Consider the following 18,732-nt stretch of genomic DNA (forward strand, 5'->3'; position numbering starts at 1 on the left):
AAGTTAAAGTGCCACGACTGCTGTCTCTGACTCATTCTGGCTCGCTCGCTCTGTCATGCTCTCTCGCTCTCCCTATGGTATTTGCCCCCACTCCCTTCACCCCCCCCCCTTCTCGCATTCACCCTAACCACTCATCCTCAGTGACACAGTGACACACTCATTCCTGCCCCTGCAATACACACACACCTCTCGTCCACCTCTCCATGTTCTCCTATTGTCCTCTCCTACTGTACCTATCTTTCTCTCAGCTTGAGATGTTGAGCTAAGGAAATTCTGACCCTGTGTACAGGCTTGAGGAAGGAGTACAATGGCTTTTGAGATGGCTGTGGACCCACAGGTCTACAGCCTTTGAGGCAACCTGCAGGTAGTACACACCAATGAGACGCAAGCATGACAGCACTACGAACCAATGAGAGTCTTGCATGGCAGCAATACAAACCAAACCAGTCAGGTGGCTGAGCGGTTAGGGAAGCGAGCTAGTAATCTGAAGGTTGCCAGTTCGATTCCCGGCAATCGAACTGGCAACGTGAAAAAGGACGTTGTGTCCTTGGGCAAGGCACTTCACCCTACTTGCCTTGGGGGGGGAATGTCCCTGTACTTACTGTAAGTCGCTCTGGATAAGAGCGTCTGCTAAATGACTAAATGTAAATGTAACAATGAGAGGCTTGCGAGGCAGTTCAGACCAATGAGAGGCTAATGTGGCAACTGTACTGCCCATATCAATCAATGACAGCAGTGTAGCCCATAAGAAGCCTGGTCCTTGACCAGCACCTTAGATGTTCCAGGGCCAAGCCTGGTGCTGGAGGTATGAGTGGGATCCCAGTCTGAGGGGAACAGCCAGGGGCCCCACAGCAGTAACTCACATTGGCAGGCTAGGTGTCCCCTTTCAACAGACTGCTGATTGAGAGGTAAACATGAAGTGTGAGGTCACCAGGGGTGCCGGAGGAGGCGGCATACAACTCTGAGCAGGGTGTGTGTATGTGTGGATATACTGTGTGTGTGTTTGTGTGTCTATACATTACTGTATGAGTGTGCCTGTGTGTTAGATGGTGTTTTTTTAGGAGGTGTGGGACAGTGCAGCTGTCACAGAGCTGGGTCTGTAGAAGTAGGAGGGGGGTGGAGGGGGGGGGGGGGGTGGAAGGAGGACAAGAAAGGGGAAGGCGGTGGAGGGGAATCCCAAGTGGCTTGCTGACTATGCAGTCATTACCAAAACACATTAGCACGTCCTTAACCATTACTGGTTCTCTGGTCTGTACCCAACATCCAAGGTCTTTCTAATCACAAACTCATATTGTTGGCCCCTGCAGAGAGTTTGATTATCACACTGAGAAGCACAGTTTTTGCAGTGTGGCCCATGATCCAGTCTCCCTCGTGTTGTCCCTCATGTTTTCCCTCGTGTTTTCTCTCATGTTTTCCCTCGTGTTTTCTCTCATGTTTTCCCTCGTGTTTTCTCTCATGTTTTCCCTCGTGTTTTCTCTCATGTTTTCTCTCATGTTTTCTCTCATGTTTTCTCTCATGTTTTCTCTCATGTTTTCTCTCATGTTTTCTCTTCACGTCAAGTAGTGCAGACGTGTCCCTGCGTGTGTCTTTTTCAGTTATGTAAGCATATACCTTAGTCTTTGATATTATATAGATGGCTAGTGAGAAATGTAAGCTATTTCGGTGAGTGCGTTTGGATCCACCCCCTCCCCCCCCCCCCCCCCCCGGGGCGCCAACCACAACACGGACATATGACGGGCCGCGTTTGGCGCCCTCTGCTGGTAGTGCGTTTGAAACGCAATTGAAAAAACTTGTTTTTAAATTGTATGCACTCGGAAATTGCCGCCCCCCTCTTCATGTCCCCTAGGCGGCTGCCTATGTCCCCTGTAGGAAGGACCGGCACTGCTTGCGTTGCACACCTGACAAGGACGTCTCTGATGCTGTACCAACAACGCATGCTTGATTTGAATGTTCATTACGAGGCTAACAGACACACACACAAACATGCTTTTATGCACATAAGACCCAATCACACACAGTAGTGTATCTTATTGCAGGGTGTGTATAGGATTTGTTCACTATCGCTACACCAAGAGACAGACGCAGCAACTCATCCTAAATTTGACGGTTGGTTTCCTTTACCTTTCCTAATGCATACACCATTAAGTTAATACATAAGTATTACTAATTTGAATTTTATTTTAACATATTGTCAACATGTATAACGAATGGTACTGCAGTTATGTGTCAGTCATCCCCAAACTCGCATTCTCCTTTTTCTTTCGCGCATTCGTTCTCTCTCCCTCTATTTCTTACTCTCACTCACTTTCTTTGACACTTTTTATTCTCTCCTACCTACTTTTCTCCCTCACACTCTCACTCTCTCAGTTGTATCTGAAAGATCAGGTGCTATGACCTCCACCACAGAAGAAGCCTTTCCAGGGAACTCCTCACTCTCCCCATAGCAACCTGTCTTTCGGATTGGGGACTTCTACTGGCTTTACACAGCAGTCCAGGCGGCTAACTTCCTACTCTCCGTCCCGACCAACATCTTGGTCATCGCCTACTCGACGCCGGCTTCCATGACGACCGAGTTCTTTGCCCTCAATTTGTCTTTGTCAGAGTCCAGAGCAACTTACAGTAAGTACAGGGACATTCCCCAGAGGCAAGTAGGGTGAAGGGCCTTGCCCAAGGACACAACGTCATTTGGCACGGCCTGAATCGAACCGGCAACCTTCTGATTACTAGCCCGATACCCTAACCGCTCAGCCATCTGACTCCCACTACTTCATGGCTGTCCTGTGCATGGCTAACACAGGTGCAGAGCTGCCAACTTTTCCAAAAACCTTGGCGTGAGAGTAAGCTTCACTCCCCCCCCAGGCGAGTTTACACGGCTGTTTGCGCGTCAATGATGCTTCACTCCGTTATTCTGCGCCTCGTCCGTTACTGTTTACAACGTTAGCTTGGCTACTTGTTTGGCGTTGCCTTTTCAGCGTGAGATATACAATGTGTGGCGTGAGAGCGTGAGAAATGGTTGAAATGCGTGTGTCACACGGTGAAACCGTGAGAGTTGGCAGCTCTGCAGGTGTGGTAATGAGCGGATGATGCGCGCTGCCCGAGTGCCATGCCTGAACTAGCTTCGCTCATTCATCAGTCTAGATGACCTGTCAGTCTGAACCACCTCTTTTACATCCAACTCAAGCTTAGGTAACTTGAAGTAATTCGTTGAGCACACAGGTGTGCATGAGAGGTCCGGGGCAGAGAAGAGAGGCAGCTAAATAATGTAAGAGAGAGAGGCAAGCCAACATTACTGTTGCACCAAGAGAGGAGAGGACATTAAAAGAGAAAAGAAGAGAAGAGACAAAACCAGACAAGACTTTACCAGAGGTTTGCAGCCATTCTGTTTTCCACAAAACCAGCTATTTCAATACATACAATGAAAGTTTTCTCATATTTAGTATTGTTTGCTTTTGAAGAGAAAAGTGTAGTGTAGACTGTATTTTCTGTAACTTTTTCTAGTATTTTGCTGCTTACTGATAAACTGATCATCCATCCATCATCTGCCGCTTTTCCGGGGGACGGGTCGCGGGGGCAGAAACCTAAGCAGGGTAAACTGATCAGTTTAGTAAATTGATCATCTGAGAATCTGATAACCGGGGAACTACAAGTTCAACAACAAACTAGAAGTTTTCCTCACCAAACTTGACAAAACCATATACCGAGCGGTGTTCACCTACTATTGCAATTTAGTGTACGTATATCTGAAAAAAAAATATTTTGCAAAATTAGTTTACATTCTACTGCCTGAATCTAATAATCAATAACTCCTCACAGAACCAGCTTTTGTTGGGCCAAATTGTTGGATCAAACATCAGACCAGCTCTTCCCTGAGACCAGATGAACACCACATCAGGACACGTCTCCACCAACTCCACCATGGATGCCTTTATGGATTATTCTCAAACCATTTCAGTTTTCATGACTGCCAGTGTCATCAACCTCATCCTGGGTCTCCCCACCAATTGCTACGTCCTGTGGGTGATTGCAAATAGAGCGGATGGGACCATGGCCTCTGAGATCTTCACCCTGAACATGGTTGTATCTCAGATCTTGACCTGTGTATCTAGTATGGTCCAAATATTAGCGGTATGTGTTGAAAGTGCAGTTATTTATCACATAGTCGCTTTTTTATTTCCCATTGTATATGTGGCTAGTCCCATGTTCCAGTGCTGCACCTGTCTGGAGTGCTACCTGGCGGTGGTCCACCCTGTGGTCTTCCTCAAGTACAAACCCCTGAGATACAGGCTGGCCTGCTGTGGCCTGGTCTGGATGGTGGTTCTTGTGATGTCTTCTTTTTCTATATCTAAGCCTTCTAAAGAAACATTTTATTTCTTAAACTTAGGGCAGGACCTACTTCTGGTGTCAGTGCAGCTGTTCTGTTGCCTCTCAGTCCTCAGGGCTCTGAAACGTTCTGGGCTAGGGGAGAGAGAGAGGGAGAAGGGCAGTGATATTAAGAGGAGGGCCTTTAAGATAATCTTACTCATCCTTGTAACCATGCTGGTGATATACCTTCCATTTATTGTGACTGTATGTCTCATGAATGTTTTGAGTTGGGAACGGTTCTATTTTGCCATCCACCTATCTTTGTCTTTTTCTACATTGGGTGGGTTTGTCCAACCCCTCCTTTACCTCCACAGGACTGGGAAACTCCCCTGTCTCAACATGGCTCCTTAGTACAAAAGTATCATAGTATGCCCAAAACAAACTAGAATACAAGGATGTCCACTTGGCCAAATGGTTAAGGCACTTAAGAGTTGGGTTGGTTCTCACAGTAGTTCTAGATAAATGTTTGGTTTTATCTACTCGTATACTGTGATTTCCTAATATTCTGACTTGTTAGGATACAACAAAATAATATGACTGACTTTCCCTTTACATTGTATCCGATACTTTAACAAACACCAATACTTGTAGTAAATGTAAATCAGTTGTTTAATAACCAATAACTTAAGTTCATTTAAATGAATTTCATAATGAATGGGTGAAGGGACCAAAGGCCTTTATGGTCACAATTAAAAACTGTTTTTGTGTATATTTATTTATCTTGTACATTTGTATTCTTCATATTTTGGGACTATTTACCTGTAGTACTTCCCCTTAAGCCAATTCAAACTTCCTCTCAATCCAATGAGTATGTTGGATAATTGTAATGGTTCATCTATGGTTCATTCCTATCTTAATAAAATTCCAATGAATGCTCCAGCAGATTGTGTCTTTCTGAAGTTTCTTACCAAAAAAGGAAAACATAGTCAAGTTTACAGCCTTGCCTAGTCTGACCTATCAATATTTCTCAGCCAGTATCCTAGTTTAAGCCACACTGTGTAATTGTTTCAACATGAAAAAATGTGCAATGGTTAAGATTGCTAAATAGAATTAAGAAGTTAACATGACTGCTAAAGTCAAATAGAGTTCAATTCCCATTCTAAAGCACAAGATCCTGTTGAGCAGGTAATTGTCATTCAATACACATTCCTTCATTCAGTGGTCTGTTGCACATGCTCCATTCTGATGCTCTCTGTCCTCTGCTGCAAAGGGGCAAACCACAGAAGTACAGGGTGGGCTGCAGTGCCTGGGTCTGGATACTGCTTCAGTCACTCCTCAACCGCCACAGTTCTGGGAGACTGGCCTGAATTAGAGAACTCTATTAGAGAGATATGTCCCCCATTGTAGAACTGCCAAATGTTTCTAAACTTACATAAATTCATAACAAGAGATTGTAGTGGATTTGTTGAATTGAAGGAGAAGACAACTGGATCAATAAAGTTTATATTTTGCTTGTACTGTCATTTCTCACTTAAGAGCAAAATAAATAAATAAATAAATAAAGCTACTTGGTAAATCTAAGTATGATATCACGCCTCCATCTTAGTCATTTGTTTGTGCCTGTTTGGACTATTTGCATGCCATGTGGTGGTTGGAGTCTGAACAGGGAGCCCACACATGGTATGCTGCAGCACACGGATAGAGGGCTGGCATGGTAGAGGCATGAACAAGGAGTGGAATGACAGAGATTAAAGGGAGGAGTGGAGTGACATAGACGTCAAGGCTGGTTGGAGGGGAACATGACAAGTTAGAAGTTTCTGACGAAACACATAGAAGGACTGCTGAGGTGTGTAGATGTGTGAGATTGTTGTGTAAATGTGAACGCTGTTTGAGTTGTGTTTCAGTGTATGGCTGTAACATTTTTTGAGTAAGCTGTGTGTATTTGTATGTTACATCACATTTTGTAACAAATATCATATGTTTAGCTGTTCATATTTGTATTTTAATGTATATACAGTACAGTGATGTCTAATTATATTGTGTGTTAAGGGGTGTGAGAGTTTACATGTGTAAAATTATGTACAAAAATGCTCATTATATGGGGTTAATATGTGTTCATATGAAGAAGTGTGTCTATGTTCATGTCTCTCTCTCTCTATGTATATAACAGACCTTCCAAACTTCAGATGGAAAGATGAACTCCACCAATGACACTTTTGTTGCTACGGTAACAGTTTTAACCAAAGCCTCCACCTCCCTCAACCTCATCCTGGGTCTCCCCACCAATGGCTACGTCCTGTGGTTGATTGCGAGCAGAGTCGGGGGGATCAAGGCCTCAGAGATCTTTTCCTTCAGTTTGGCCGTGAACGAGATCCTCTTCTGTTTGTTTTCATTATTGTTGTTTCTGGAAGAACAGCTAAGAAACCTTCTAAATATTTTCTCGGTTTTATCTGTTTTAATCGGCATGGGCCGGCCCTTGTTCCAGACATGCATCTGCCTAGAACGCTACCTGGCGGTGGTCCACCCTTTGGTCTTCCTCAGGTACAAACCCCTGAGGTACAGGATACCCTGCAGTGCCCTGGTCTGCATGGTCCAAACTGTGTATGGTTTAGCCTTTTTTTTCATTGAGCATCAGATATTGTTTAACATTTACTTGACCCAATATATTTTCTTGGTGAGCTTAAACCTATTCTGCTGTTTCTCAGTCCTATGGGCTCTGAAACGTTCTAAGCCAGGGGATGGAGAGAGGAAAGGGGGCAGGGATGTTAAGATGAGGGCCTTCAAGATAATCCTACTCATCCTGGTGACTATGATGTTAGCCTACTTTCCATGGATAGCTGTATTCATTGCTTTTCAGGGAAACTGGAAAGGTGACTTCTTCAGAGCCAGAAGTCTGTGTTTCTCTGTCAACGTGATGACAGGTTTCGTCCAGCCCCTCATCTACCTCCACGGGACTGGAAGACTGCCCTGTATCAGAGGTTTCTGAGGAACATCCTAGTTATGTTACCCAACCTTTCATTATCATTGTGAATTAGCTACTGAGGTTGAATTTAGACAAGCTTAATTGTGTGTTAATGGGGTGGATGGCAACAGGAGGTGAAGAATCCATTGTAAAGTAGACCCATGTTCAGCTGTTTGCAATGTAATTGTGTTCATTGGTGAAGTTGATCACAGATAAACTGAGTATAATAAATAATTGTTAAATGTACAATGTGATGTCTTGTGTGTTGCATTGTATTCAGACAGACAGAGGGGTAGATGAGTTGAATATAGTTCACTCAAAATTGTCATTTATTTGGTCCCTAACCCTTACCCTAACCCATTCTGTGTCACTTGGGCTTTGAATCTGAACCAACCATTTACATTTAGTCATTTAGCAGACGCTCTTATCCAGAGCGACTTACAGTAAGTACAGGGACATTCCCCCGAGGCAAGTAGGGTGAAGTGCCTTGCCCAAGGACACAACGTCAGTTGGCATGACCGGGAATCGAACTGGCAACCTTCGGATTACTAGTCTGACTCCCTCACCGCTCAGCCACCTGACTCCCTGCCACCAGCCTTTGCGAACGAAGCGCCTAAAATGTAAAGATTTGCATCGTTTGTGATTCCCAAAGTTCACAGTGGAAACTAAACCAACAGACTCCTGGGTTCAATGTAAACTAATGACGTCATGGTGTCCAGGTGTAAAAGCGCAGGGTGCAGCCAAGTCTGCAGAGATTTGCATGCAGCCGTACACCTGTCCCTCTAAGGTAGGAGTACCTAGAGGTAGAGCTTCTAGAAGAAACTCTACGTTCGTCTTTTGATGGCGTGTCTGATTTATACATTTCTATTTTATAAGTGATGAGGGTGAGATAGCTCTCAGGGCAGCAGACTGAATGGATGCAGGATGGTAGAGCTTTGGACAGATTGTCTCAGAAACAGGAAAAGGCAGCAAAGTTCTCTGAAAGTTCTACAAAGTGTTTGTAGAAGCTGAGGTTTTTTCTATTTGTTTTGTCAACTTCAACTTTCAGCTTTATTTATCCTTAAAAGGGAAATTAGTGTGCAGCAGGGGTCAGAAACACATACACAGACACAGAACAGCACCGCCAAATGCCAGCAACATCACACAACACAGGACACACAATGGAAACACACCTTCCCCCAAACCCAATGACAGGGTCCAATTGGGACACTAGCCTACAACAGGAATCCATCAAAATGGCCATTGACAGGAAAAATAAATACATACTCACCTACTATATCGGAAAAAAGAAAAATGTAGATGTCAGCCAAGTGAATTCATGTTCTTAATAGCCACAGGAATAAAGGAATCTCTGGCACGACCAGTTCTTAACCTCGGTAGCCTAAAGCAGCGACCTGAAGGGAGCAGATTAAACTCCCCAAAGAGTGGGTGATCAGGGCAGTTTAAAATTAGTTTAGCCTTATCCATAACCCGTTTATCATATATGTCTTGTAGCTGGGCTAGCTGTACCCCAACCACCTTAGATGCTACATTTACTAGCTTTGTAAACTTACACTTTGCTGATCATTGGAAGACCCCTGTACCACACCACAATGCAAAATGTCAAGACAGATTCAATAAAACACTGATAAAACAAAGTCATCAAAGTCGTGCACACCCTGAATGATTTCATCTTCCTCAAAAAGAAAGGTCTCTGTTGAGACTTTTTACAGACAGCCTCTGCATTGCTCTCAAAAGATAATTTGTGTCAATGATGGTTCCTAAATATTTATATTCAGCTACAGTGTCAACAGTCTTGTTATGAATAACAGTTTGCGAAACATTGTGCTGTGACTTACGGAAATCAAAAATCATGTCCTTGGTCTTGGGAACATTGAAAAAAAGTCACACCAAGCAATTAAATCATCAACTACAGGACCATGCCCCTCCTCCTCGTTGTTCAAAAGGCTCACTATGACTGTATCATCTGCAAACTTCACACATTGCCTATTCTCATACTAACTCCTACAGTCATTAGTATATCAAATAAAAAGCAATGGTGAAAGGACACAGCCCTGAGGATAGCCTGTGGAATTAAATACTTTTGAGGATAAGGCACCATTAACCCTTACACACTGCGACCTATCTGACAGAAAATCTGGTATCCAGCCAATTACGGTAGAATTCAAGTTAAAAAGAGCCTGGAGGAATGTTGAGGAATGAGATGGCTGAGCGGTTAGGGAATTGGGCTGTTACTCAGAAGGTTGCCGGTTCGGTTTCCAGCCGTGCAAAATGACGTTGTGTCCTTCGGCAAGGCTCTTCACTCTACTTGCCTTGGGTCCCTGTACTTACTGTATGTCGCTCTGGATAAGAGTGTCTGCTTAATGTGATAGAGAGAATTTAACAATGCAAGTTTTGCATCCTCGTCACCTCTGCTAGCCCTATATGCAAATAGCTGTGGATCTAACTGTTTCTCCACCTGCTTAACCAACTTCTTGAAGGTTTTCATCACCAATGAGGTAAGAGCTACAGGTCGAAAGTCATTCAAGACTTTGGGGTTGTTACACTTAGCCACAGGAATGATGATTTACATGCATGTAGTCATTTAGCAGACGCTCTTATCCAGAGCGACTTACAGTAAGTTCAGGGACATTCCCCCGAGGCAAGTAGGGTGAAGTTCCTTGCCCAAGGACACAACGTCATTTTGCACGGCCGGGGAATCGAACCGGCGACATTCTGATTACTATGATAGATGATGATAGCATGTTTCCAAATTCTTGGCACTGTTTGCGCCTGTAACCGTCTGCATCCTGTAAAAAAAAATCCTTAAAGCAGCCCTTTAGTGGTAAGATATGTTGATGTTTGTAATGAATGTCATTATACACCAATTACAGGACAGGATTTTGTTGATACAGATCTTGAGATATCAGATTTATTATTTGCACACACACACAAACACACACCACACACACACACACACACACTAATTTGATTATGTAAAGTGTAGATACTAGTAAACACAGATCCACAATCGACTCAAACACAGTTTGAGGAGAAAGCTACACTCAGACAGCCCAGGTTGGTGGCGTTCCAGATTACTGAACAAAACTTGCGTTTCTATCACATTTTTCGATCGTGTTTTTGATGTTTTACTTTTAAAAATGTAAGATTGTTAATAGATTGCTGTCATGTTAGTGATCCTTTATTACTTTGATTGCTGTTAAACTATAAACGTCTGACAATGTGACTAAGAGCACGGACACAAACTTTGTTCGTGTACTTACCTACAGTTTTATTTATGGTTTAGGTGTTTTCCAGTAATCTAATGTAAAAAACGTGTCCTGCTACATACTTATCTAACTTTGCCTCTCTCTCACCAGACTCTGACAATCCTTCTCGACAACACCATTCTATTGAATAGGAAGCATGAACATATCTGGAATCAATAATACTGAGACCCCGGCTCTCGACCAAATCCTTCCTTCAAACCTTGTATTGGTCTATTCTTATGTCATCATCATCATCCTGGGTCTCCCCACCAATGGATACGTCCTGTGGCTGATCATAAATGGACTAGGCATGAACATGGCCACTGAGTTTTTTGCACTCAATCTGGCAGTGAACGAGATCTTGTTCGGTCTGTTTAACGTTATCTCCATCGTCTATCTGTACCTCCAAACTGAGACCCTTAGAGTGGTGTCTTACTTCTCCTTTGGGTTCTTTAGTTTTGGACGCCCCTTGTTCCACACCTGCATCTGTCTGGAGCGCTACATGGCGGTGGTCCACCCTGTGGTCTTCCTCAAGTACAAACCCCTGAGGTACAGGCTGGCCTGCTGTGGCCTGGTCTGGATGATGGTTCTGGGTTATTGCAGCATCTCCAGCATCGGCCCATTTTTTGATCAATTATTGTATGCTAGTAGTGCTTTGATCATGGTGACCTTTGGCGTGATGCTATTCTGCTGTTTCTCAGTCCTCAGGGCTCTGAAACATCCCGGGCCAGGGGAGGGTGAGAGAGGTAGGGAGGGGGGCAAGGCCATAAAGACAAGGGCCTTTAAGATCTTTCTGATCATCCTACTGTGCACTGTGATCCCTCAACTGCCTTTCATAATGATTACATCTTTCAGGGCAACAATGCCCGACTCACATTTCTATTTAGCTACTAAAGTGAATTTTGCTTTCCTTGTGGTGACTGGGTTTGTTCATCCCCTTCTCTATCTCCATAGGGTTGGAAAACTTCCATGTCTGAAAGGACTTTTGTAAACTTTTTGTTAAACTTTGAACAATGGAATAAAGTCCTTATGGAAACAAAAAATCTGCACAGACTCTGTGGTTTTTGTCTTAGGTATTTTTGGTGTAAAAAAAAAAGGTTACGAAAGGTTGAAAAAATATTTTCAAAGAACTGTTTTGAAAAATATTTTCGAAAGGTTGAAAAAAAAATCTATGTATTTTATAAAATAGAAAGGGATTTATTCGCCATGAAAGTTTGCACAGACAAGGAATTTGCTTTGGCAGGAAGGTGCATACAATAAACATATACCTAAAATTTAAATATGTGGACTAACTATACTAAGGGTACATAAACTAGCAGTACTAAGTGGGATAAATATAAGTTGCCGTAAATATTACAAAAAATACAAATGTACAAGATACCATGTTGTGGTGCAGTGCAAAAGCAGTGTGTTTTAAGCAATAAGTCATTTGAGTCAGTGTGGTCCCTTGGCCTTGTTGAAGAGGCCAACAGCGGAAGGGAAGAAACTGTTTTTGTGGCGTGAGGTATTGGTCCTGATAGACCGCAGCCTTCTGCCGGAGGGGAGTGACTGAAACAGGGAGTGTCCAGGGTGGGAGGAGTCGGCCACAATCTTCCTCGCTCGCCTAGGTTTAGGTTTGCATCAATGATGAGTACTTGATGAATACTCTACTAAACTCTACTGTACTCTTTTGTACTTTCCTTTGCTTTACTGTACTCTTTTAGGCTTCTCTGTTCTCCTCTCTCCTTCTCTCTCCTTTCCCCTCATTTTGTGTGAAAAAAAAACTGTTTCAAAAACAGTTTTGAAAGGTTGAAAAATAAAATATGGATTATTTTTAACACAACAGATAATAAAAACATTATAATCCAACATTAGTAGGCAACTATCATTATTTCTAAATTACCTTCACATTCTCCACCACAATGGAAGCTCAGACATTTCAATAAAACTTTACTGTGGAGTACCACATTTACATACACACAGATTAAATTCCTTTCCAACACAGACACAATATCATGTGAGCTCTGGGGTGGGGCTATTTGGTCATTATTAAGATGATATTTTGCATGATGACAAGCTCAAATAGCAAAGACTAGACACTCTAGCAAGGACACACAACGTCAGCACAGCAGGTAAGAGACCTGAGGAACTCCAACATCTAACATTTCTAGGATTTAAAAGAAAATGCAACTTTGATTACATCAAGTCAATCTTACATGATTGTGCAAAATTGTTAGATTGTGTGTTTTGGTGAATATTAATTATACACAGTGTAGATACAAAAAAAAAGAAAATTATGGTAAAGTATTGTTTTTCTTGATTTCTTTTCTTTTCCAGAGAGCACAAACATGGTTTATGGAAACTCCACCTCCCATTTGTCAATCAACCAAACTGTAATCACATGCAACCCCTGCATTAATTTCTCAGTGCCTGCTTACTCAGTGGCATATATGTTCAACTTCCTGGTTGGTGCTCCAGCCAATGTCTGGGTCCTGTGGCTTATGTCGTTTTCTATCAGTTTCCTAACAGACAAGATGGATATGTTTGAGTTTAGCTTGGCTGTCAATGACCTCCTCTACAGCTTCATGTCTCCTGTGGCTCTTGTCGGTTTCCTTCGTTTCGGACAATTCTCAGAGTATTTCCTGGCTGCCGCCCAGAGCCTCATGTAGCAAGGCAGTGTCCTTCTTCCAGACCTGCATCTGCCTGGAGTGCTACCTGGCAGTGGTCCACCCTGTGGTCTTCCTCAAGTTTCGGCCTCTGCGCTACCGGGTGGCCATTTTGGCTCCGGTGTGGTTGATTAACATTTTGCTATGTTTTATCTTTTCCTACCTGCGTTCGCATATTTTGACACATGTCTTCAGCCTCTATCAGTTCTTTGTTTTCTCCATTAACTCCTTCTTCTGTTTTTCCGTCCTGTGGGCTCTCTTCCGACCCGGCCCTGGGGATGGGAAGCAGAGGGTAGGAGGGGAGGGAGAGAAAGAAGGAATGAACCTGATCAAGAAAAGCTTTCACCACTGTTCTGATCATCGAGGTTGCCATGGCTTTTGCCTACTTACCAGATGCAGTCTCAACATTGTTGTTTATGAACATGTCTTTGAAAACATTCTGTATTTTCAACTGCCTCTTTTTCTTTTTTAATGTGGTTATGGGGTTGGTCCTGCCATTCCTCCACCTCCGCAGGGCTGGAAAACTAAAGCTAGATTTCCTCAGACAAGTCTAGATAGGACATGGGGCAAAGACTCACTTTGGTCAGCCTGACTTTCCATTTAAGTTTGTCACATCATCACATCATTAGCAGTCTTTTATAAGAACAGAAAACCTAGGTAAAGTGAACAAATATATTGTGAAAACTGAAAGACTATCAATAATTTTCTGTGCCTCAAATTGTTTGCTAGTGTGAAGATGTTTCTAGTTTTAGACCGAATCAGTTATTTAATCTGATATTTTGCTGTAATGGTGTTTGTTTGACTTGTCTGGGGAGCCTGGGGTACTTTGCAAAACTGTGGGCAGTAGAGAAGAGAACAGAGGAAGAACAACTAATGTCAAGTTTGCTGGAAACTTGATTGTAATATTAAACATTATGTATTAATCCCAGACTTGCCATAAATAAGTTTGGCAAAGCACACATGGAGTGTATTTTTGACACAAAGTAAAAAGGTGTTATGAACATGTGATTATATGTAAATATGTAATACTATTACAAAAAGTAGCTAGTATGCTCCATTCAGTAACATGTACCAACGCTCACCAGAGTTGTTGAACTCATCCTAAGCTATATGTCCTCCTTTGCATAGGTGTGTGAATGCAGTCCATGCTAGGGCATGTTGGGGAGGGGTGGCAGGTGTAGCAGATCTTACAGGTGTAGAGTGGGGTGGTATCAGAGCAGGCAGGTCCAGCAGTGGTTAGGGATGCGATGAACAGCCTCACTTCCCTATTGTTCTTGGAAGAGAAGTGACAACTTCATCGGAGCGTTTCCTGCGCTACAAGGTCTGAAGCTGTTAAACTTAGTAAACTATCGGATTCATTCAAAGCCTTATTTCTGGGAATTTCCTTGGAGGAAGGGAACAGACGTTCTTGAAATATCCATCAACTTTGAAATATTACTTACTAGTTTATCTGTTTTAATTGCAGAATCTACTCATATTTCTGACTGACCTGGTTGGAATTTGCCACAGAATTGTGGGGTTACATATCAGACCAGCTCCTCTCAAAGATCAGATGAATACCACAGAAGAACACATGTCCACCAACTCCACCATGTGTGGGTGTAACTATGCTACATCTTTAACAGTTGCCTTGGTTTCAAACAGCATCAACCTCATCGTGGGATGTCCCACAAATGTCTATGTTTTGTGGTTGATCTTCAGAGGAGCAGGCGGAACCTTGGCATCCGAGTTCTTTACTCTCAACCTGACCGTGAATGAGCTCTTGACCTGTGTATGTAGTGTGGCATGGATAATATGGATAAAACAAGAACGTTTAGTTTTTATAAGCATTGTGCACTTTTTGTCAGGATTTTTAATCATGGGCCGGCCCCTCTTCCAGACCTTTATCTGTCTGGAGCGCTACCTGGCGGTGGTCCACCCTGTGGTCTTCCTCAGGTACAAACCACTGAGGTACAGGCTGGCCTGCTGTGGCCTGGTGTGGATGCTAGTCATTGTATTATGTGCTTGCCGTGCTTTTGTAGACAGTTCACTGTCTTTGCTTCAGGTCTTTTTGGTCTTGTACCTAGTCATGTTGCTGGTGCATCTGTTCTGCTGTCTCTCAGTCCTCAGGGCTCTGAAACGTCCCGGGCCAGGGGAGGGAGAGAGGGGCAGTGATATTAAGAGGAGGGCCTTTAAGATAATCTTACTCATCCTGATAACCATGTTGGTGACGTACCTTCCATTTATTATTAATTTACTTGTTATGGATGTTTTGTGTGTGGGCTGTTTCTTCTTTGCCTTCAACATATGTGTCTCTATTACTACAGTGTGTGGTTGCATCCTACCCCTCCTCTACCTTTACAGGGTAGGAAAATGTCCCTGTCTCAACCTGGTATTCTAGGATAAAGGAATCCTACCACAAGGATGGACACTTTGTATAATGGTTAATGATTGTACTTTAGGTACTGTAGACACAGAAAAGGGGTGTTTCTTAACATAGTTTTGCTAATATGCTGAATCATCCTGATATTCTGGGGAACGTATATGGAACCTTTAAGCAACTATCTAACTGTTTGTTCGTTGTGTGTATATATGAATTGTTATTCATAATATAAATGGGACTGCTTGTAGAGTACACCAGGTGATAAGTAACCCAAAGTAATAATTTCCCTTTTCAGATGTAATCCTATGGACATGTTTGATCATCTTTAAAATTGTTGTATGGTTAAAATGGTTTATGGTTCATTCTTCATGTCAATAACATGAGAACTAATGGTCCATCAGATTGTTTTTGCCTTGCATTCTAATTGTCAAAAATATAAACAGTCAACCCATCCTAATATAAACTAGCCCTGCTTGACCTAGGTTAGCCTAACAATGCCTAGCCTAACCCAGGTCTCTGGCCTCCCAGGGCTGCTCAGATCCTCTAAATCTAGCTTAGTCTACCTTAGGTTAAGCCACAATTTGTATTTGTTTAAACATTAAACTTCAATTGCAAGGGGAAGTATTACTGCCTTTCAAGGTGAGGTTAATATGATTGCTACAGACAAGTAGAGTTCAATTTTCATTCTAATACACAAGTGCCTGTTAGATTGTTGTATTTGATTGAAATCACAGTGAATTGATAAACACTAGCACTGGTGTAAACAGTCAATGAGATATTAAAGCAAAGCGTTAACATTGCTGGTTCCTCTGTGTTGCGGATCACTGGCAGATGGCCTGTCATTTTGAATCAACCTCTTTTGCATCTGAGGCAATAACTCCTGTTAAGATCATTTGAGTTAGATTGTAGTTACCCAGGTGTGCAGGCGAGGGTAGGAGCCTAGGATGGGGCAGGTGTATAAAAGGGAGTGGCAATAACAAGACGAGTCGACACTAGAGGAGAATAAATAAACTTCACCAGAGACATTCCTGAGCTACAAGGTTTGAGATGGTTCTGTTTTCCAAAGGGCAGGGTATTACAAGAAAATACATGAAAGTTTGTTTTTATATCGCATGATTTTACCTGTTCATTTGATTTGTCTGCTAAACTGGTCAGCTCAATAAATTGTCTGGAAAAACTGATCATCTCATTACGAGGGAACAAAAAAACACATCTTTGACACATCACGTCAAAGTCACATCAAGTCTTCTATTACTTCTCACAGAATCAGTGGAGACCTTACTTGCTATTGGGTATAACCAACCAGCTCTTCTTAGAGACCAGATGAATACCACAGGACATGACTATACACACTCCATCCTGGATCTTTTCAAAGATACTTCAATTGGCTTGTCAGCTCTCAAGATTTCCAGCATCATCAACCTCTTCCTGGGTATCCCCACCAATTGCTACGTCCTGTGGCTGATCAACAGTGGAGCAGGTGGCACCATCGCCTCAGAGTTCTTCGCCCTCAACTTGTCTCTGTCTGATATTATGTCCACTGTAAGTGATATGCTCTATCTGATTTTTCCAAATCAGGACATTGTCCCAGTAGTTCAAATGTTTTGGTTTTTCGTCTGTGTTTTTTATGTGGCCCGTCCACTGTTCCAGGCCTGCATCTGCCTGGAGCGCTACCTGGCGGTGGTCCACCCTGTGGTCTTCCTCAGGTACAAACCCCTGAGGTACAGGCTGGCCTTCTGTAGCCTGGTGTGGATGCTAGTCATTGTAATAAGTGCTTGCTATGCTTTTGTAATCAGTTCAATGTCTTTGCTTCGGGTCTTTTTGGTCTTGTACCTAGTCATGTTGCTGGTGCATCTGTTCTGCTGTCTCTCAGTCCTCAGGGCTCTGAAACGTCCCGGGCCAGGGGAGGGAGAGAGGGGCAGTGATATTAAGAGGAGGGCCTTTAAGATAATCTTACTCATCTTGATAACCATGTTATTGACATACCTTCCATTAATTGTGGCCATAAGTCTTCTGGATTGCGTGACATATGAACAGTTCCTTTGTGGCCTTTATGTCTCTACTTCTATCATTTTAGTGTGTGGTTTTGTCCATCCCCTCCTCTACCTCCACAAGGTTGGGAAACTGCCCTGTCTCAACAACATGGCTCATTAGTACCGACGTACACCCAGAACTTGGTCTGATGCAGTTTCTAAAACTGTTCCTGGAGAGTCCTGTGGGTATTCACTTAAACCCTGTTCTACTAGCACCCCCAGTTCTAATAGATAGCTGGCTAATGTGTTGAATCAGATCATTCACAACTGAGATTGGAGCTAAAACGTGCAGAAAGTAGCTTTCCATGAACAGGCGTGGAGATCCTAGTAATAATTCATGATCTTTGAAAAGTTTGTTTTCAAACAACATGATGTGTCTAATGGTTTGCTTTTGACCAGCCTTGGCTGTTGGCCTTTTTTGTGGTCATCTTCTGTCTTTTCCTTTATACAGAATTTAAAGGTCAATTTAGGATGCTTTGTGTGTCAAGGCATGTCTCATTTTTTCCTGTATCCAGTTTTATTAAAATAGACAAAATATTTGTTCATGTAATTGCATCTGTGATAGTTTGATGTTTCATTCATTCGTTTACTTCAAAACAATCAAAACATGGTGGTCTGTGTGTGCTGTAGGGGTAATTCTTATCCTATTCTTGTAGAAGTAACAATGTAGATATTCTGAAATACTGTTGTATAATTTGATTTGGTGGTTTTTAAGAACTCTATAAAACAATCATGATACCTTCAACAAATTGTCCATGTCTTGTTTTATTTATCTACAGAGCTGTGGTGTTAGCATAGTCTAGCAAAGCCTTACCTAACCAAACTAGCCTAGCCTAGCCACATTTGTTATAGCCTAGCCTAGCCTAACCAATAATATCAAAGTAAATAGCCCTGCTAAGCTTATAATTTTCCACCAGTTAAATTGTTTTTTAGTTTTTCCAGTTCTAAAACTTGAATCTTCTGTTGCTCCTCACGGAACCTATGAAATACTTATTTGCCACAGATAAACTCTACCATCTTCTAAGATAGTCCTCTGAGGCAATCATGATGAAGCACTTTTCATCATCAAAACGGCACCCTCTCTTACCCTCATCCTTGGTTTTCCCCTCAATGGCTACATCATGTGACTGATCATGAATGGAGTCAAGTAGTCAGACTTCACTCCCTCCATTTCTTCAGC

The 18,732-nt window shown here is 42.6% G+C and overlaps 1 protein-coding gene across 1 annotated transcript; it reads left to right on the top strand.

Moving 5' to 3' along the window:
- Positions 1-6,496: 6,496 nt before the first annotated feature.
- On the top strand, positions 6,497-7,288 carry LOC136956445 (hydroxycarboxylic acid receptor 2-like). Its single transcript, XM_067250340.1, has one exon. The coding sequence runs from the start codon at positions 6,497-6,499 to the stop codon at positions 7,286-7,288; it is 792 nt and encodes a 263-aa protein (XP_067106441.1).
- The last annotated feature ends 11,444 nt before the right edge of the window (positions 7,289-18,732 follow it).

Source organism: Osmerus mordax, chromosome 14, assembly GCF_038355195.1.
Source record: "Osmerus mordax isolate fOsmMor3 chromosome 14, fOsmMor3.pri, whole genome shotgun sequence".
Classification (NCBI taxonomy): domain Eukaryota; kingdom Metazoa; phylum Chordata; class Actinopteri; order Osmeriformes; family Osmeridae; genus Osmerus; species Osmerus mordax.

What these genes read in the sequence shown, in the direction of transcription:
- LOC136956445 (XM_067250340.1), top strand. Translation starts at nt 6,497, where the DNA reads ATGAACTCCACCAATGACACTTTTGTTGCTACGGTAACAGTTTTAACC.